This window comes from Watersipora subatra, chromosome 1, assembly GCF_963576615.1.
Source record: "Watersipora subatra chromosome 1, tzWatSuba1.1, whole genome shotgun sequence".
Taxonomy (NCBI): Eukaryota; Metazoa; Bryozoa; class Gymnolaemata; order Cheilostomatida; family Watersiporidae; genus Watersipora; species Watersipora subatra.
The window spans coordinates 40,534,770-40,557,336 of NC_088708.1; the positions used below are offsets into that span (position 1 = coordinate 40,534,770).

General features: G+C 32.8%; 1 protein-coding gene across 1 annotated transcript in view; it reads right to left on the bottom strand.

Moving 5' to 3' along the window:
* Nucleotides 1-20,147, bottom strand: part of LOC137401385 (X-ray repair cross-complementing protein 5-like) — a 30,029-nt gene extending 9,882 nt beyond the window's left edge. The window contains exons 1-8 of the mRNA XM_068087706.1: nucleotides 20,061-20,147; nucleotides 18,647-18,823; nucleotides 17,335-17,379; nucleotides 16,562-16,616; nucleotides 7,802-7,892; nucleotides 5,073-5,151; nucleotides 3,551-3,744; nucleotides 2,359-2,442 (exon numbers count right to left, since the gene is read on the bottom strand). Of these exons, the coding sequence (XP_067943807.1) occupies nucleotides 2,359-2,442; nucleotides 3,551-3,744; nucleotides 5,073-5,151; nucleotides 7,802-7,892; nucleotides 16,562-16,616; nucleotides 17,335-17,379; nucleotides 18,647-18,823; nucleotides 20,061-20,138 (803 nt within the window). The 5' untranslated portion in view covers nucleotides 20,139-20,147. The remainder of the gene's footprint in view (nucleotides 1-2,358; nucleotides 2,443-3,550; nucleotides 3,745-5,072; nucleotides 5,152-7,801; nucleotides 7,893-16,561; nucleotides 16,617-17,334; nucleotides 17,380-18,646; nucleotides 18,824-20,060) is intronic.
* Between the last annotated feature and the right edge of the window lie 2,420 nt (nucleotides 20,148-22,567).

Genomic DNA, 22,567 nt, shown 5'->3' on the forward strand with positions numbered 1-22,567 from the left:
AAATATCATTTGGTTAAAGCTAACATAGTATAAGCTAACATAGTATAAGCTAACATAGTATAAGCTAACATAGTATAAGCTAACATAGTATAAGCTAACATAGTATAAGCTAACATAGTATAAGCTAACATAGGATAAGCTAACATAGTATAAGCTAACATAGTATAAGCTAACATAGTATAAGCTAACATAGTATAAGCTAACATAGTATAAGTTAACATAGTATAAGCTAACATAGTATAAGCTAACATAGGATAAGCTAACATAGTATAAGCTAACATAGTATAAGCTAACATAGTATAAGCTAACATAGTATAAGTTAACATAGTATAAGCTAACATAGTATAAGCTAACATAGGATAAGCTAACATAGTATAAGCTAACATAGTATAAGCTAACATAGTATAAGCTAACATAGTATAAGTTAACATAGTATAAACTAACATAGTATAAGCTAACATAGTATAAGCTAACATAGTATAAGCTAACATAGTATTAACTAATATAGTATAAACTAACATAGTATAAGCTGACATAGTATAAACTAACATAGTATAAACTAACATAGTATAAACTAACATAGTATAAGCTGACATAGTATAAACTAACATAGTATAAGCTAACATAGTATAAGCTGACATAGTATAAACTAACATAGTATAAACTAACATAGTATAAGCTAACATAGTATAAGCTAACATAGTATAAGTTAACATAGTATAAGCTAACATAGTATAAACTAACATAGTATAAGCTAACATAGTATAAGCTAACATAGTATAAGCTAACATAGTATAAGCTAACATAGTATAAGTTAACATAGTATAAGCTAACATAGTATAAGCTAACATAGTATAAGTTAACATAGTATAAGCTAACATAGTATAAGCTAACATAGTATAAGCTGACATAGTATAAGCTGACATAGTATAAACTAACATAGTATAAGCTAACATAGTATAAGCTGACATAGTATAAACTAACATAGTATAAACTAACATAGTATAAGCTAACATAGTATAAGCTAACATAGTATAAGCTGACATAGTATAAACTAACATAGTATAAACTAACATAGTATAAACTAACATAGTATAAGCTAACATAGTATAAGCTAACATAGTATAAGCTAACATAGTATAAACTAACATAGTATAAGTTAACATAGTATAAGCTAACATAGTATAAGCTAACATAGTATAAGTTAACATAGTATAAGCTAACATAGTATAAGCTAACATAGTATAAGCTGACATAGTATAAGCTGACATAGTATAAGCTGACATAGTATAAGCTGACATAGTATAAGCTAACATAGTATAAGCTAACATAGTATAAGCTAACATAGTATAAGCTAACATAGTATAAGCTAACATAGTATAAGCTAACATAGTATAAGTTAACATAGTATAAGCTAACATAGTATAAGCTAACATAGTATAAGTTAACATAGTATAAGCTAACATAGTATAAGCTAACATAGTATAAGCTAACATAGTATAAGCTAACATAGTATAAGCTAACATAGTATAAGTTAACATAGTATAAGCTAACATAGTATAAGCTAACATAGTATAAGCTAACATAGTATAAGCTAACATAGTATAAGCTGACATAGTATAAACTAACATAGTATAAGCTAACATAGTATAAGCTAACATAGTATAAGCTGACATAGTATAAACTAACATAGTATAAACTAACATAGTATAAACTAACATAGTATAAGCTAACATAGTATAAGCTAACATAGTATAAGCTAACATAGTATAAGCTAACATAGTATAAGTTAACATAGTATAAGCTAACATAGTATAAGCTAACATAGTATAAGTTAACATAGTATAAGCTAACATAGTATAAGCTAACATAGTATAAGCTAACATAGTATAAGCTAACATAGTATAAGCTAACATAGTATAAGTTAACATAGTATAAGCTAACATAGTATAAGCTAACATAGTATAAGCTAACATAGTATAAGCTAACATAGTATAAGCTGACATAGTATAAGCTAACATAGTATAAACTAACATAGTATAAGCCAACATAGTATAAGCTGACATAGTACATGTATAAGTATTCACTGTAATGCTTGCATTTAGTAAATTGCAGCAAATTAACTTTGAACTACCAATGACTGTTGCCCAGAACCAGTGGCTAATCAAAAAATCTGGAAAACCATTGGAAATATTTCAGGACAAAAAATCCCTAATTTAAGATATAACTGCATGAAGTCCTTTCACATTAAGCAATTCAATTGTTGTTGTCTTTCCTAAGGCAAATCACTCCAGTGTGACTACTGGCAATCTGAATCAAAAGTCATTGGCCATTCTCTCTGTAACAATTTTAACTTACATTCCAACAGACATCTCGATGGAGTTGTTCAGCTTGAATGGGATCCGGCCAAGAGCTCGTCTCTTGTGCTCCTTCTTATGAACTCTGTGTAAATGGCAATAAATATCCACTTTAATCCCAGCTATTAAACTTGACTTATGAAAAGAAAAGTCATTCCCAATTGGGAAACCAATAAATAAAATGATATAAGCATTTAAGCGAAAGATTGTACATGTAACTTTATCAAACAGTCATCTGACCTTTAATGAGCGCAATAAGTAATTATTTACGAACAAAAACATTACCATATATACTTATGCACAGGTCAATCTGAAATACAAGTTGTTAGGTATTTTAAACAAAAAATTGCATTACTATGGATATTACTCATGTATAAGTCGTCTCCGGTATTCCAGAATATTCTGGAACAATTATGTCAAATCAGAATCAGTCTTTGCTATTCCAGAATAAAAACATAACTTTCCAAATTGAAAGTTCTTGACTCAATACAAGAAATAGGTTTTCGCCATGTCTTAAATGAGGTCTGAGAGACACCAGTACTATTCGTGTAATCACTGCACACTCCAATGCGAGTTAAGCATTGCCTTTTCTCAATCACCTGTTAGCTACTCCGTGGCTGGTAAACAAACAAAAAACAATCAGGTGCGTGACAAGTAAAGTTATGATAAAGTCTATTTAATTGTACGAGCATTAGACTTTATTTGAAATTTACAGTTATAAAATTTCACGTAACATTTTCTTGAAGTATTGTACTTGGTAAATTCAAAACCGGCCGGTGGCAGTACAGTACAACAATGGCGGCAGCCATATTCAAGGGTGTTTAAGCATGCGGTACTATGCAACATCTAGAGCTCCAGCAATCTGTCAAACTAAAAAGTTATCCTCTCATGCAAAAGACTAAAAAAAACTTGTCAAATGGTGCGTCTCGAAAAGTTGAACTACTATGAAGTTGCAACTGGACTTACATGTATGTATCTGGCTCGCTTCAGGAATTACATGAAGGACCTTCAATACCATGAAAAAAAACTTCATGGCTTGATGACAGTAAAAACTGCTATTAACTACCAAAACCATTAATTACTACCAAAACTATTAACTGCAAAACTAAAAATTCCACGAAGATTCATGTGGGAGTTATTCATGCGGGAACTAGGTTGAGCAAATATAGATCACAGAAGAATGGACTCCTGACCTTATTAGCAATGCTTCAAATTTATCACTTGGTTCAGCGTAGCTCCGAGCATCATATTGCCCACTGACACTCAATACATCTTTGTAAAAGGACTCCATATTGAAGATTTTTCCTTCACTTTTACTGCGCAGAGCAAGCAACTCCAATTCAATACCCATAGCCTTTAGGTCTGTAGCTTTGGCTATGGCCTTTCGCTTTAACAGAAACAACAAACTTCTATAATAGAGTTAATGCACACCGCAGGTAAAATGTCATTCAAAAAAAAAGATTTCCAGGTGTGCGAGGTCAGAATATAGATATAGTACACATGTAGATATAGGGTTTACTATATCTATGGGTTATAGGATGGTAGATATAGGGTTTACTATATCTATGGGTTATAGGATGGTAGATATAGGGTTTACTATATCTATGGGTTATAGGATGGAATTTCACACCAACCGGGTTGAACAATGACAAGCAAGAACTGCATGAAATAGCTAAAGTGTTTTCTGATTGGATGGGTTGCATTCCTTTTTGGGTTCCTTCAGTAAATATCATTTTCTTGATAGTTAAAGGTTATCACTTATTACTAATGACCTATCAAGTACCACAAAACAAATGTATTGGAAATGTTAAAATGTCTACAGTACATCACTCGAATCCGTCATGGTATATATCAATGACATTTGCAATAAATGCATCGACTGGTGCAAATACATCTATTAGCATTCTGCCACCCCATTCGCTATCATCTTCTCTCCCTCTCTCGCAGTCAGTTGATGCCACTAAGACTGTCTATGCTTGTGTTCCATAGAGCTGTGTTCCATAGAGCTGTGTTCCATAGAGCTGTGTTCCATAGAGCTGTGTTCCATAGAGCTGTGTGCGATTATTAAAACAATTTCTGGCTTTGACCAAACCTAATTCACTCTCTCAATAGGAAGGGTAGACAGGGACAAGAACAGGTCGAGACATGCTAGTGTTTCTATGCTGTTGCAATGCATGACCAATAGATAGGTTTGTTTATCCTCAGCCACTAGATGCTGCCTGGTGCATCACCGGAACTGAGCAGTGCTCTTACAGATGATGTTTATGGTTCTGTAAGAGTGTTCAGTTCACCCTCCTCATTTGTATGGGGCTTGACGGTTTAGTCTTCATCGGCCTGATCCGTGATCAGGTGGTACTGGATTACGTGTATTACTGGCAGCAGGTTTATATAGCCTGACCTGACCATATCATCATCTTATTGCATTCATAAACAGTTAGTAGTTAGGAATGAACTACACAGGAGATCAGAGTATAATCACGTTAGTTGGATTTCACACACATTTAATTACTCACACACATTTAATTACACTGGACATTTTAACCGCTGAAACAGATTTTATACTTAAGGTATTTAATACTCATAACTGGAAAGCTTCTCTACTTTGTGAGTTTAACCAATGGTAATATCTGTTTGCTCGTTTAGAGCCCTGATAGGGTGGCCTCATTCGACACCATCTGCATGCTGCTCCATAATTATATAGTTTGAATGTGTTACCTGTAAACTCGCATTTCCCTTATGTGGGTCATCATTGTTAGTGAACAAGAGAACCTTCTTCTCTCCCAGGGTCTTATTGCTAAAATTGAGACATCACTATAACTTTCTTATTTTGTTAGATACGGTTCAAGTAATGGCCTAACCATAAGGTTGAAATGGACAAAGAACTAGTTAGAAATAAGATGGAATCAGCTGTTTGAGCTAGTGACAGTCAGCATGTTCCCTTTTCAGTAACTAGCCGCAAGCGTCTGACAGCTTTTGTAATTATATATATTATATAATATATATTATTATTTACTTCTAGATAGATTTAAAAGGGAAGTTACGAGTTACAATCTCTCTCAAAGTCTATAAAGAACAATCAAAACAAACGCATCATAGCGCCAAACGGTAAACATAATTAACAACTTAACATGAACAATCATGTGAAATGCCAGCTACTTCAAGTAGGAAAAACCGTGTAAGATGAAATCAAGCAAATGGTGTTAAGGAAGATACTAACACAGGTCATAATGTACTCATCAGTTTAGCATACATGTATGTAACGATACTATAAGATAGGAGGCTTGTACACTTACTGTTTCTCAGCAAACAACAATTATTCAAATTAAAAAGAATTGGAACTATTTGGTTAGACTAATTGCGAGTAACATATCATCAACACTTCTAGGTAGAGAGCCTCCAACCTATGACGACCTACATACGACCTTCATCCTTGCCTCACAGCACCATTATACAGTAAATCTAATTATACATTTATAAACTATCTTACGAAATTGAACTGCAACAAATATAGTAGAACACCAGCTGCAATACTCGACTCTAAGAAAAAAAGACAACATCAAAAAGCCATCTCCAACTTTGAATCAGCGAGTCAGTGATAAGACCTGACCTCAAGCATCAATTACAGAATGGCATCACGGTGATACTGGTCTTTGGTCGCTGCCTACATAATTACACCTTGTCTACAAAATCTGTCACAACCGCATAGAAAGCCTATTCCAATGACCAAACACGAGCGAAGCGAGTGTTTGGCAGCTTTATGATAAATGCATATGCGGACACAACTCCCGAAAATTATTCATCAACGCTGTACCCAAACCCTTGTACCGAAATCTCATCAAAAAAATTTAACCATTTTTGTGTGGAGTCGTTTAAGTATAATAGCGATACAAAACACATATAAATCTATTTAAATATGTTACCAAGTCTTTGAAAAGTTGAGACAATATCCTAAAACTTACCCATCTGATCGGATAATACATAACTAGACAAATTAATTTGGCCTAAAATCGCCATTAAAACCTGACAAGCCTTTTTTAATCAAAATTAAGACCGGCCAACGAAACGCCCATAAAGCTGTGCTACAGATAGTAAAACCATGAAGCCGTGCGCATTTCATGAGAAAAACGTGCCCGTTTCACCAGTCTATGGCATTGTCCAATTGCCGAAGGTTTCTGTAATTATAGAGAAGTACTGGAAAGTAATCGTTTCATCTTTGCCGATTTTCAAGTTAACTCTGAAATTTTGGACACTTATAATGAGTACTTTGGTATTCCAACTGATGTCCAAAACAGTGAAAGTAAATGACAATGATATTTTTCTAACGATCCTTATAAGATTATTACAATATTTAATTATAAGAATAATTATTCGATTTAATAAGATTATTATAAGATTTAATTATAAAAATAATCATTCAAATTTATAAGATCGAAGTATATAGTGACCGATGGTGTGCAATATGTTAGTGTTATTATTTTTCTAAAGATTTTGTTGATGATACTACGGCTGTGCCCAATATCGCGGTACTGCCAAGCCATTTTTAACATCTGCAAAATTAAGTAAAAGGCCTACATTTTCTTATAGATATACAGCTATTTCTATGACAACCCACTAAAATCTGTTTAGATTTTTAAAATCAGCATAATTTTTTGCAAATAAATACAAAAATCTAAATAAATATCACAACTTCTTGACATTGGTTGCTATGAAATTTTGACATGTAAACAAAATTGTGCATTGGTTTTCATTTCTCAAACTTTAACACCAGTTTTCTCAGAACTATATTTTTGCACTAATGGTAAACATGCATTCAGTTTATTGACCATAAAATCTGCTGTAATCAAATTTTTTTGCAAAATAACTGAGAATTTTCTCCTTCTGCTAGTGTAGATAACTCTAAATCTCACAAACCCAACTTAATCTGTTTCTGTGATCTTGGCCCATTTCTTCACTTTGGTTACGGATCGCTGTCAAAACCATTATACATTCAACACAACCAACTTTCAAACTGTATATTACACAGCAGCTTGTCATTTTACTTCTAATATTGCATTTCTCCTATTGCAGGGGAGAGATATAAACATATAATATTTTCCTTTCATTATTTATGTTTGTTGTACATAATAACACCCAGTACATTACAGCTACCATTGCAGCTACCATTGCAGTTCTCCTATTGCACTGTGGTGACATTTGACTGCTAATATTGCATTTCTCAACCAGTAGTACCCTTTCTTTTTTCCAATATCACTTTAGTCATGGGCTGTATGACAGAGGAATTTTTAGTTTGTATAATTAAAGATATTAGCCGCTAAAAGTTGTTAGCCGATATACCATCTCTACAAAAAGGCCTATACGCCATCTCTACATCAGACACAAAAGAGGTGAGATGTTTCATTCATAAATATAGTAAATACATATGAATAATTAATTCATTCTCTTACCAGTTGGCAAAAACATTAGAACAAGTCCAGAGCACATCGCTCATATCAAAGTTGTCCGAGTGTCCATAATCCGACTCAAATTTGACTGTATCTACAAAAGGAGCGACTGACTCAGTTCAATATATCAGAGGTAAGTCACCAACAAATGAAACCTCTCAGTACTCTGTCAGCACTTATCACAGCGAGACGACTGCACATTCAACCTAAACAACAACGTCGTTTGGCTTTTTGTTTATTTGAAGTCATATGCTTGTATAAGACATGAAATAAGCAAATAAAGACTTACCAGTAACAAATAAAGATGTACCAGTAACAAATAAAGATGTACCAGTAACAAATAAAGACGTACCAGTAACAAATAAAGATGTACCAGTAACAAAAAAAGATGTACCAGTAACAAATAAAGATGTACCAGTAACAAATAAAGATGTACCAGTAACAAATAAAGATGTACCAGTAACAAATAAAGATGTACCAGTAACAAATAAAGACGTACCAGTAACAAATAAAGATGTACCAGTAACAAATAAAGACGTACCAGTAACAAATAAAGATGTACCAGTACCAAATAAAGACGTACCAGTAACAAATAAAGATGTACCAGTAACAAATAAAGATGTACCAGTAACAAATAAAGATGTACCAGTAACAAATAAAGATGTACCAGTAACAAATAAAGACGTACCAGTAACAAATAAAGACGTACCAGTACCAAATAAAGACGTACCAGTAACAAATAAAGATGTACCAGTAACAAATAAAGACGTACCAGTAACAAATAAAGATGTACCAGTAACAAATAAAGATGTACCAGTAACAAATAAAGACGTACCAGTAACAAATAAAGATGTACCAGTAACAAATAAAGACGTACCAGTAACAAATAAAGACGTACCAGTAACAAATAAAGACGTACCAGTACCAAATAAAGACGTACCAGTAACAAATAAAGATGTACCAGTAACAAATAAAGATGTACCAGTAACAAATAAAGACGTACCAGTACCAAATAAAGACGTACCAGTAACAAATAAAGATGTACCAGTAACAAATAAAGATGTACCAGTAACAAATAAAGATGTACCAGTAACAAATAAAGATGTACCAGTAACAAATAAAGACGTACCAGTACCAAATAAAGACGTACCAGTAACAAATAAAGATGTACCAGTAACAAATAAAGATGTACCAGTAACAAATAAAGATGTACCAGTAACAAATAAAGATGTACCAGTAACAAATAAAGACGTACCAGTAACAAATAAAGATGTACCAGTAACAAATAAAGACGTACCAGTACCAAATAAAGACGTACCAGTACCAAATAAAGACGTACCAGTAACAAATAAAGATGTACCAGTAACAAATAAAGATGTACCAGTAACAAATAAAGACGTACCAGTAACAAATATAGACGTACCAGTAACAAATAAAGACGTACCAGTAACAAATAAAGACGTACCAGTAACAAATAAAGATGTACCAGTAACAAATAAAGACGTACCAGTAACAAATAAAGACGTACCAGTAACAAATAAAGACGTACCAGTAACAAATAAAGACGTACCAGTACCAAATAAAGACGTACCAGTAACAAATAAAGACGTACCAGTAACAAATAAAGATGTACCAGTAACAAATAAAGATGTACCAGTAACAAATATAGATGTACCAGTAACAAATAAAGATGTACCAGTAACAAATAAAGATGTACCAGTAACAAATAAAGACGTACCAGTAACAAATATAGATGTACCAGTAACAAATATAGATGTACCAGTAACAAATAAAGACGTACCAGTACCAAATAAAGACGTACCAGTAACAAATAAAGATGTACCAGTAACAAATATAGATGTACCAGTAACAAATAAAGATGTACCAGTAACAAATAAAGACGTACCAGTAACAAATAAAGATGTACCAGTAACAAATAAAGATGTACCAGTAACAAATATAGATGTACCAGTAACAAATAAAGATGTACCAGTAACAAATAAAGATGTACCAGTAACAAATAAAGACGTACCAGTAACAAATATAGATGTACCAGTAACAAATATAGATGTACCAGTAACAAATAAAGACGTACCAGTACCAAATAAAGACGTACCAGTAACAAATAAAGATGTACCAGTAACAAATATAGATGTACCAGTAACAAATAAAGATGTACCAGTAACAAATAAAGACGTACCAGTACTAAATAAAGACGTACCAGTAACAAATATAGATGTACCAGTAACAAATAAAGATGTACCAGTAACAAATAATGACGTACCAGTAACAAATAAAGACGTACCAGTAACAAATAAAGATGTACCAGTAACAAATAAAGACGTACCAGTAACAAATAAAGATGTACCAGTAACAAATAAAGACGTACCAGTAACAAATAAAGACGTACCAGTACCAAATAAAGACGTACCAGTAACAAATAAAGATGTACCAGTAACAAATAAAGATGTACCAGTAACAAATAAAGATGTACCAGTAACAAATAAAGACGTACCAGTAACAAATAAAGATGTACCAGTAACAAATAAAGACGTACCAGTAACAAATAAAGACGTACCAGTAACAAATAAAGATGTACCAGTAACAAATAAAGATGTACCAGTAACAAATATAGATGTACCAGTAACAAATAAAGATGTACCAGTAACAAATAAAGACGTACCAGTAACAAATAAAGATGTACCAGTAACAAATAAAGACGTACCAGTAACAAATAAAGATGTACCAGTAACAAATAAAGACGTACCAGTACCAAATAAAGACGTACCAGTAACAAATAAAGACGTACCAGTAACAAATAAAGATGTACCAGTAACAAATAAAGATGTACCAGTAACAAATAAAGACGTACCAGTAACAAATAAAGATGTACCAGTAACAAATAAAGATGTACCAGTAACAAATAAAGATGTACCAGTAACAAATAAAGACGTACCAGTACCAAATAAAGACGTACCAGTAACAAATAAAGATGTACCAGTAACAAATAAAGACGTACCAGTAACAAATAAAGATGTACCAGTAACAAATAAAGACGTACCAGTAACAAATAAAGACGTACCAGTAACAAATAAAGATGTACCAGTAACAAATAAAGATGTACCAGTACCAAATAAAGACGTACCAGTAACAAATAAAGACGTACCAGTAACAAATAAAGATGTACCAGTAACAAATAAAGATGTACCAGTAACAAATAAAGACGTACCAGTAACAAATAAAGATGTACCAGTAACAAATAAAGATGTACCAGTAACAAATAAAGACGTACCAGTAACAAATAAAGATGTACCAGTAACAAAGAAAGATGTACCAGTAACAAATAAAGACGTACCAGTAACAAATAAAGATGTACCAGTAACAAATAAAGACGTACCAGTAACAAATAAAGATGTACCAGTACCAAATAAAGATGTACCAGTAACAAATAAAGATGTACCAGTAACAAATAAAGATGTACCAGTAACAAATATAGACGTACCAGTAACAAATAAAGATGTACCAGTAACAAATAAAGATGTACCAGTACCAAATAAAGATGTACCAGTAACAAATAAAGATGTACCAGTAACAAATAAAGATGTACCAGTAACAAATAAAGACGTACCAGTAACAAATAAAGATGTACCAGTAACAAATAAAGATGTACCAGTAACAAATAAAGACGTACCAGTAACAAATAAAGATGTACCAGTAACAAATAAAGATGTACCAGTAACAAATAAAGACGTACCAGTAACAAATAAAGATGTACCAGTAACAAAGAAAGATGTACCAGTAACAAATAAAGACGTACCAGTAACAAATAAAGATGTACCAGTAACAAATAAAGACGTACCAGTAACAAATAAAGATGTACCAGTACCAAATAAAGATGTACCAGTAACAAATAAAGATGTACCAGTAACAAATAAAGACGTACCAGTAACAAAGAAAGATGTACCAGTAACAAATAAAGACGTACCAGTAACAAATAAAGATGTACCAGTAACAAATAAAGACGTACCAGTAACAAATAAAGACGTACCAGTAACAAATAAAGATGTACCAGTAACAAATAAAGATGTACCAGTAACAAATATAGACGTACCAGTAACAAATAAAGATGTACCAGTAACAAAGAAAGATGTACCAGTAACAAATAAAGACGTACCAGTAACAAATAAAGATGTACCAGTAACAAATAAAGATGTACCAGTAACAAATAAAGATGTACCAGTAACAAATAAAGACGTACCAGTAACAAATATAGATGTACCAGTAACAAATAAAGATGTACCAGTAACAAATAAAGATGTACCAGTAACAAATATAGACGTACCAGTAACAAATAAAGATGTACCAGTAACAAAGAAAGATGTACCAGTAACAAATAAAGACGTACCAGTAACAAATATAGATGTACCAGTAACAAATAAAGACGTACCAGTAACAAATATAGATGTACCAGTAACAAATAAAGATGTACCAGTAACAAATAAAGATGTACCAGTAACAAATAATGACGTACCAGTAACAAATAAAGACGTACCAGTACTAAATAAAGATGTACCAGTAACAAATAAAGACGTACCAGTAACAAATATAGATGTACCAGTAACAAATATAGATGTACCAGTAACAAATATAGACGTACCAGTAACAAATAAAGATGTACCAGTAACAAATAAAGACGTACCAGTAACAAATAAAGATGTACCAGTAACAAATAAAGATGTACCAGTAACAAATAAAGATGTACCAGTAACAAATATAGATGTACCAGTAACAAATAAAGATGTACCAGTAACAAATAAAGATGTACCAGTAACAAATAATGACGTACCAGTAACAAATAAAGACGTACCAGTACTAAATAAAGACGTACCAGTAACAAATATAGATGTACCAGTAACAAATAAAGACGTACCAGTAACAAAGAAAGATGTACCAGTAACAAATAAAGACGTACCAGTAACAAATAAAGATGTACCAGTAACAAATATAGATGTACCAGTAACAAATAAAGACGTACCAGTAACAAAGAAAGATGTACCAGTAACAAATAAAGACGTACCAGTACCAAATAAAGATGTACCAGTAACAAATATAGATGTACCAGTAACAAATATAGACGTACCAGTAACAAATAAAGATGTACCAGTAACAAATAAAGACGTACCAGTAACAAATAAAGATGTACCAGTAACAAATAAAGATGTACCAGTAACAAATAAAGATGTACCAGTAACAAATATAGATGTACCAGTAACAAATAAAGATGTACCAGTAACAAATAAAGACGTACCAGTACTAAATAAAGACGTACCAGTAACAAATATAGATGTACCAGTAACAAATAAAGATGTACCAGTAACAAATAAAGATGTACCAGTAACAAATAAAGATGTACCAGTAACAAATAAAGACGTACCAGTAACAAATAAAGACGTACCAGTAACAAATATAGATGTACCAGTAACAAATAAAGATGTACCAGTAACAAATAAAGATGTACCAGTAACAAATAATGACGTACCAGTAACAAATAAAGACGTACCAGTACTAAATAAAGACGTACCAGTAACAAATATAGATGTACCAGTAACAAATATAGATGTACCAGTAACAAATAAAGATGTACCAGTAACAAATAATGACGTACCAGTAACAAATAAAGACGTACCAGTACTAAATAAAGACGTACCAGTAACAAATATAGATGTACCAGTAACAAATATAGATGTACCAGTAACAAATAAAGATGTACCAGTAACAAATAAAGACGTACCAGTAACAAATAAAGATGTACCAGTAACAAATAAAGATGTACCAGTAACAAATATAGATGTACCAGTAACAAATAAAGATGTACCAGTAACAAATAAAGACGTACCAGTAACAAATAAAGATGTACCAGTACTAAATAAAGACGTACCAGTAACAAATATAGATGTACCAGTAACAAATAAAGATGTACCAGTAACAAATAATGACGTACCAGTAACAAATAAAGACGTACCAGTACTAAATAAAGACGTACCAGTAACAAATAAAGATGTACCAGTAACAAATAAAGATGTACCAGTAACAAATAAAGACGTACCAGTAACAAATAAAGATGTACCAGTAACAAATAAAGATGTACCAGTACCAAATAAAGACGTACCAGTAACAAATAAAGATGTACCAGTAACAAATAAAGATGTACCAGTAACAAATAAAGATGTACCAGTAACAAATAAAGATGTACCAGTACCAAATAAAGACGTACCAGTAACAAATAAAGATGTACCAGTAACAAATAAAGACGTACCAGTAACAAATAAAGATGTACCAGTAACAAATAAAGATGTACCAGTAACAAATATAGATGTACCAGTAACAAATAAAGATGTACCAGTAACAAATAAAGACGTACCAGTACTAAATAAAGACGTACCAGTAACAAATATAGATGTACCAGTAACAAATATAGATGTACCAGTAACAAATAAAGATGTACCAGTAACAAATAATGACGTACCAGTAACAAATAAAGACGTACCAGTACTAAATAAAGACGTACCAGTAACAAATAAAGATGTACCAGTAACAAATAATGACGTACCAGTAACAAATATAGATGTACCAGTAACAAATAAAGATGTACCAGTAACAAATAAAGATGTACCAGTAACAAATATAGATGTACCAGTAACAAATATAGATGTACCAGTAACAAATAAAGATGTACCAGTAACAAATAAAGATGTACCAGTACCAAATGAAAGGTCCAGAATTTAGCCTATATAATCATTCCAAAACATAAACTTGCAGCTTGTTCAGTTTACATATTTGAAATCGGGACAAAGTAAGGATTAATTTAATATATAATTTATGGCTATTGACTAAATTCACAAGTAATAACAATGTTGTAGATGAGAATTTTAGTTTTTCAACAGAGTCATCCAGTTTATTTCACACACTACTGTATAATAAATAACTAGGAGAGGTATTGGTAAGAGACAGGTATTTGTATGATGATCATACGGTACATAGAATAGCCTACCTTCCTTGTATGATGAACATAAATAGAATAGCCTACCTTCCTTGTATGGTGAACATAAATAGAATAGCCTACCTTCCTTGTATGATGAACATAAATAGAATAGCCTACCTTCCTTGTATGATGAACATAAATAGAATAGCCTACCTTCCTTGTAGGATGAACATAAATAGAATAGCCTACCTTCCTTGTATGATGAACATAAATAGAATAGCCTACCTTCCTTGTATGGTGAACATAAATAGAATAGCCTACCTTCCTTGTATGATGAACATAAATAGAATAGCCCACCTTCCTTGTATGATGAACATAAATAGAATAGCCTACCTTCCTTGTATGATGAACATAAATAGAATAGCCTACCTTCCTTGTATGATGAACATAAATAGAATAGCCTACCTTCCTTGTATGGTGAACATAAATAGAATAGCCTACCTTCCTTGTAGGATGAACATACGGTACATAGAATAGCCTAACTACCTTGTAGGATGAACATAAATAGAATAGCCTACCTTCCTTGTATGATGAACATAAATAGAATAGCCTACCTTCCTTGTATGGTGAACATAAATAGAATAGCCTACCTTCCTTGTATGATGAACATAAATAGAATAGCCTACCTTCCTTGTATGGTGAACATAAATAGAATAGCCTACCTTCCTTGTATGATGAACATAAATAGAATAGCCCACCTTCCTTGTATGATGAACATAAATAGAATAGCCTACCTTCCTTGTATGATGAACATAAATAGAATAGCCTACCTTCCTTGTATGATGAACATAAATAGAATAGCCTACCTTCCTTGTATGGTGAACATAAATAGAATAGCCTACCTTCCTTGTAGGATGAACATACGGTACATAGAATAGCCTACCTACCTTGTAGGATGAACATAAATAGAATAGCCTACCTTCCTTGTATGATGAACATAAATAGAATAGCCTACCTTCCTTGTATGGTGAACATAAATAGAATAGCCTACCTTCCTTGTATGATGAACATAAATAGAATAGCCTACCTTCCTTGCAGGATGAACATAAATAGAATAGCCTACCTTCCTTGTAGGATGAACATAAATAGAATAGCCTACCTTCCTTGTATGATGAACATAAATAGAATAGCCTACCTTCCTTGTAGGATGAACATAAATAGAATAGCCTACCTTCCTTGTATGGTGAACATAAATGGAATAGCCTACCTTCCTTGTATGATGAACATAAATAGAATAGCCTACCTTCCTTGTATGGTGAACATAAATAGAATAGCCTACCTTCCTTGTATGGTGAACATAAATAGAATAGCCTACCTTCCTTGTAGGATGAACATACGGTACATAGAATAGCCTACCTACCTTGTAGGATGAACATAAATAGAATAGCCTACCTTCCTTGTAGGATGAACATACGGTACATAGAATAGCCTACCTACCTTGTATGATGAACATAAATAGAATAGCCCACCTTCCTTGCATGATGAACATAAATAGAATAGCCCACCTTCCTTGTAGGATGAACATAAATAGAATAGCCTACCTTCCTTGTATGATGAACATAAATAGAATAGCCTACCTTCCTTGTATGATGAACATAAGTATAATAGCCTACCTTCCTTGTATGATGAACATAAATAGAATAGCCTACCTTCCTTGTATGATGAACATAAATAGAATAGCCTACCTTCCTTGTATGATGAACATAAATAGAATAGCCTACCTTCCTTGACACTCTCCAGGTCAGTTATTCTCTGAATGTTCAACTGACCCAACGTCTACAATAAGAAATGTGGGAGAAAAGTTGGCGTGTTGACAGCTGACAGAACTGTATTGAAGACTGCATGCGTGTCTATTCAGTTTTGGAGGGCACAATGCAAGTTATAAAGTTACATAAATAAAAATTGCATACTAACTAGAAGGCCCACATTACAGCAGAAACATAATTACTAAAATAAGCATTGTAGAATGACGTATTATTTCAATTTAAAATCAGCCTAAAATGTGTGTAGATGAATCCACAACAATTGTGAAGGCTACCAACTTAAAAGTATGAGTTGTCTTTCCATTGATATTCTGTGTTTATTAATTACTAATTATAAATGAGCAATAAACTACTGTAGTTCAAATGAGGAGCCATCAGAGAGAAGTATTTTGTACAGCAGGTTTAAAGTGAATCCGTTAATAACTGCTTTTATAAATATTGTAAATAGCAAACTTTGAGCGCGAAATCATTATCAAAAGATAGAGGCTTCACCAAACAGGCAAAAACCAAAAATAATTGTTAATCGATTTATGATTTTAAAATCACCATAAAACTCATTATAGCAAATTCACTAAACTTAAAAAATGTAGCATACTCAGGACACAAAATTTTGTTGTTATAAAGCAATTGTTCATTGCCCTTAGCCTATTAACACAAAAATTTAATCACATCTTTAAACAGGCTATCGAAACCCATTATGGATGGTAAAGTAAGATGACAATCGGACTCACCTGGTAAATGTGTATTGCTTTATTATCTCCAGAGCTCATCTGGCCCTACAATATATAGCAAATGCATTACATACTTTCTGTTTGAAAAGAATCGCTTTTAAAATCTCTATTCAAACAATCAGTTACGCAGACTAAACTGAAGGTATTAATGCAGACTGTAATCCAAGTTGAATGAAAACGGACTCCATCAGATGCAAAAGATGAATGGAAATAGTAAGCATAAAAATGACAATAACACACATCAGAGTTGTTTCCTTTTCGGAAGAACAACTCCAAGTTGTATAAACAAATCTATACACATGTACATATAAATTTCAGTGTTCGTTGTTTATCTGGGGATAGTTTGTTGTTAGTCCAGCTATAGCAATAAAGTCTCGGAAACGAAAAATTCGTTTTGCACAGGATTTGAACTCAGAACCTCTAGGTCTGCAGACAAGCGTACTAAACCACTCGATTACGTGTCCAACTGGCCACAGTAATGAATAATAGCGCACATCATACTTATTGCCCCTGCCAATCTTCAATACCAATTGGTTCAAATACACTTCAGCACACTTAAACAATATGACGCAATCTTTTTTCCTACTCTGGCTTAAGTTATAATAAAATTAACTAGCTTAAGTTACTAAAATTTTTTGGGTAAAGAAACTTGGCCAATCAAAAATAACTTTTCTATGCAAAAACTTTTTTATTATCCGTGCAACACTGAGCATTCATCTAGTAGTGAATAATGGCTGAACTGCCTGCACTCTGTCTTATCTGATAGCTTTTTCAAAGTTCACAAGTCTAATACTGAATCTGAAAACTCCATCTGGAGTTATATTAATGCAGACATTTCCAGTCTACCGTCTAATATTGTTACTAATCAGAAGTTTAGACCAACTACAAACATATTTATATAAAAGCTGAAAAATGAAACTTGTTTTACTCCGTGAATATATAATAGCATAAACAGTATAGCATAGAATATACCGTATAAACAGTACAGCACAGCATATACCGTATGAACAGAATAGCATACAGTCTGGCTACAAAGTGAATAAGAAACCAGAGTGTTTTTTCAGCTTTCACATGAGCAGACAATGAATTATATGATTATAAACAATAGGTGTCATGCCACAACTCTCTTATATATAGAGATTTGGTTTGAAATAACGGCAGTAGTATTTCACATTATTTCTGAGCCATCTCTAGATGGAAATACATAGTGTAGTGAGTTAAAAATATAATTACAAAGAAAATGACTATCGGATTACATGAAAGCAAAATACGTGTTGCATCTTTCTAAAAGTATAAAAACTGAAAAGCCTACCACTCCAAACATGACAACAGCCTGCAGGTCCTTGTCATTGCTTAGTACTTTCTTCTGACAGACTTGCTGAATGCATCTGACACATTTAGTGAAGTGGTTTTCTTCATCATCTTCAGACTTGACAAACATGGATGGACTGCAGTCAATTACAAACACGATTCCGGACTGCTGGCTGGCCTGCAAAGTAGACATACCATCATCGCAGTCAGGTAATATTATATCATTACATCGAGCATAGCAAGTCATAAAATATAGCATCCTGACAGGACCAAACTTTTTCAAATTAATAGCGACTAACAGTAATCTAATTGGTGGTTTCTTTGTCTTTACTGATTGTACTACAAGTTTCACAAACAATGTTTTTACAGCAGTACGTTCATGAGAGCAATATATATCATACAACACAAAGCTGCAAATGGTGTGTTATAAAAAGTCAATAGAGTAATTTGTGGTCTGTACCCTAAATACTTTAACAAATTTATGTTGAGTGAATGAGTCACAAATATACTACAAACATTAGTCTATTGCTAGGTGAACGATACAAAAATAAGAATTGTTTGTTTTTTATCATGACTAACATTGAAAAAGTGTAGACAACTCCTTGCGTTGTATAGTTATATTACTGTTTGCCACGTTTTCGTGAGTGCATGTTTAAATCAAATTTCTAAAACTCCTTAGATAACAGATTGCAAATTTCAGACAATGCTCCATTAGTATGAGCATTAGTCTATGTTCCTCCAGACGATGCTTGCTGTGAAGCAATCAACTTTTGTTTCAAATCCTTTCACCACAGCATCAACTCTTACCAATAATTCTTGTCAATGATGAAAGATCATTATTAATCCAGATTACTATCAATCAGTTTGACACATTTGCAGTTTCAATTAATGACATAACGTGTCATTTTTAAACAAAGATAAACCATAAATTGCCACCACTAAGTCAATAAAGTATCAATGAATAAGGAGTAACAGGGGAGACCTTACTGGCAATAGTAGGCACTTACTGGCAATAGTAGGCACTTACTGGCAATAGTAGGCACTTACTGGCAATAGTAGGCACTTACTGGAAATAGTAGGCACTTACTAAAATGTACAGTCACAAGCAAAAGTATGGGACAGCCATGTTATTTTTTATAGACTCAAGCTTTGCACTGCAAAAGGCAAACACTACAAAGTTTATTATCATTGTAATCCAGAATATCTGTGCATACTTTTGACACTCTTGTATGGTTTGTGAGTGACCTCAATCAATACCTAAATGTGGCTAATCCTCTTGTTAGTTATATTTCTAGTAGTGATGATAGAAAAACTGGCAATAAGCCAGTTTGTTAAGTTCATTGAAGTGTAAGTAGGCTAATCGAGAATATTTATATAAATTGTCAGCAAAAATCAACAGAGAAATATTGTCTTACAAAAGGCTTATTGCCATCATCGTTTTGATCATCCTCTTCCGAGACATGCCCCGTCCAGTCCCAATCAGCAATGTTCATCTTTATCACCTACCTGCGGCCATAGTAAAAATACTATTAAAATAAGCAGAGCTGCTACCGCATTGCATGACGGTAATTATAATAATAAAAACTAATGAAAATCATGTGGCAAACAGAGCACGCCTTGAGATCTCATAAACATCAGAGGATAAAGGTTCCTTAAAACCCTGAGTTTTGAGATTGATCAGGTGACTTAATAAACAGTCCTCAATTTTAACAAACTAAATACTATTCATCATGTAGATACAAAAATATGTAAACAGGTTTACAGTATGTATGTTTATTATTGGCTCTTACAACAAGCCAATAATAAACTTTGTGCTGGCTACAAAAGAATGTTTTACCACACAGGGGCTGGAAACACCTAAAGACTTGGGACCCAATTTCTTAGAGCTAATGATGAGCACTGCATATGCTAATGCACGGATAAGCCATACAATTGCAGGAAACTGAGAGCTGATATAATAGCCATACATATGCTTTTAAATTTTTGTTCACTATGGTTCAAACCAGGAAACTTACAGGCAATTTATAACATTCTTGAGGGTACAATTTTCTTGTTTATATTACAACAAGCGAGTACTAAAATATTCACATTCTAATTAACTTGAACATTGAAATGTTGTAACAAAATGCTCAGTAGTATAACAATGGTTGTTGTTGTTGCTTAACCAAATATGCAATGAGAGGTATATAAAACAGCTTTTAAAGTACCGTAAAACCTCTAATTGAATGCCACCCTCTATTTGAACACCACCTCCATTTGACCGCCACTCTATCTTTGATCTTCATGAACCCTTAATATCAGGTGATCAGTAGAAAAGTGTCCACAAAATCGTATTAGTAATGAATCGTTTACATTAATAACAATCAATTTTTTTCCATTAAAACTTTGAAAGCAATGTCATAGAAATAATTAATAACTGTCTCAGGCTAATAGTAGCTCCTTGTTTAATGCGGTCTTGATACTTCGAAGTACAGTGTATATAAATTGGTTTGCAAGTTTTGGGCCAAAGGTTACATCTAGAGAGCAAAACTTTTAAGCATTGCAATTGTGGTAAATGCACGCATAAAAATTATACTCTGCCAAAAATTATTTGAACGCTAATATCGACTAGTTCAGCAATGCAGAAGAAGAGTTGAGGTCAGATGGCATTGTAGAAGATATTGGACAAGAAGATGTTCCCTCCATCAAAAGCAACAATTAGAATGCAGCTATCTTAGCAAACGATGCAAATACTTTTGTTTTAAAAGCGTTAATCTTTGTTCCTGCATGTAATATAAGTATGCTTGTGTCACTTATGCCATGTTTATGTTTAAATATAAGCTTTGTTATGTCCCTTGTTCATGAACACTTTTAGCATTTGATGGATTATCATTATATAACATATAAATTTGCAAATTTATAACATATTATTTCATAGCATCATTACGGTAATCTGATTTTACAATTGTTCAACGCTTGTAACTCTTCTTATATTGCGCATAAAAAGCCAGTTTTGGCTGGAAATTGTAGCAAACATATCATTGCGTGCAATGAGCTTTTATGCAAAATTGTTAAATATAAAATAAAAATATGCCTTCAAATTTAAAATGAAAAAAAAACTGAAAGCTCTAACAAATTGCAAAGCAGAACACAGGCTATAATATTATCGTAGGTTAATTAATTGCAAGCAATAGATATCAGCTGGTAGAGATATTTCTCAGTTTATTGATGCATATTTATTAAAAATTCTTTGACAAGTTGGAAGTAAGTTAGCAGATTTATTGCATTTTAAAGGTTTAATATCGCTCCACCCCAAAAAGAGGACGAAACATGGGCTACATTCGCGTCGCCCGAAAAGGGCTCAATTTATCTTCCCAAAATTCTGACGAGCCATTTGAAAAATACACCTCCAGCCTCTATTTGAACGCCGCCTCCAATTGACCGCCACTACAGAAGAAGGGTCAAAAAAGTTAGCGCCATGGCGCTCAATTAGAGATTTATGGTACTTTGTTTTGTATAATAAAAGGTGTTAGGTAAATTGCATAGTAGTTGAGTTACTCACGTATTACGCTCTTTACGAACTTTGTAATAAAAACCGCAATAATGAGAGTTGATGAAATTAACACATCAAGCCTGTTTAGGTAGAAGTAAATGCAAAATCTAACTGCTTTTGTCTTTTGGTGAAAATTGGTCTTCATGCTAACAAGGCAAAATAATTCTAGCAGTTTTTTAGCTTAACAAATTAGAGTTCACGCATAAGCAGGAAATCAGCTTATAAAATGAATGAAAGAGTCAGATCATATTGTTCTCACTGAGAGCTTCTAAAAGCAAAAAGGCGTGAGAACTCAGTTTCAAGAACCTTTTTTTCTGTATATTTATTTATTTACATATACATCTGTACACATCTCTCCGGTTAAATAAAAGAAACTAAACATCTGCACAC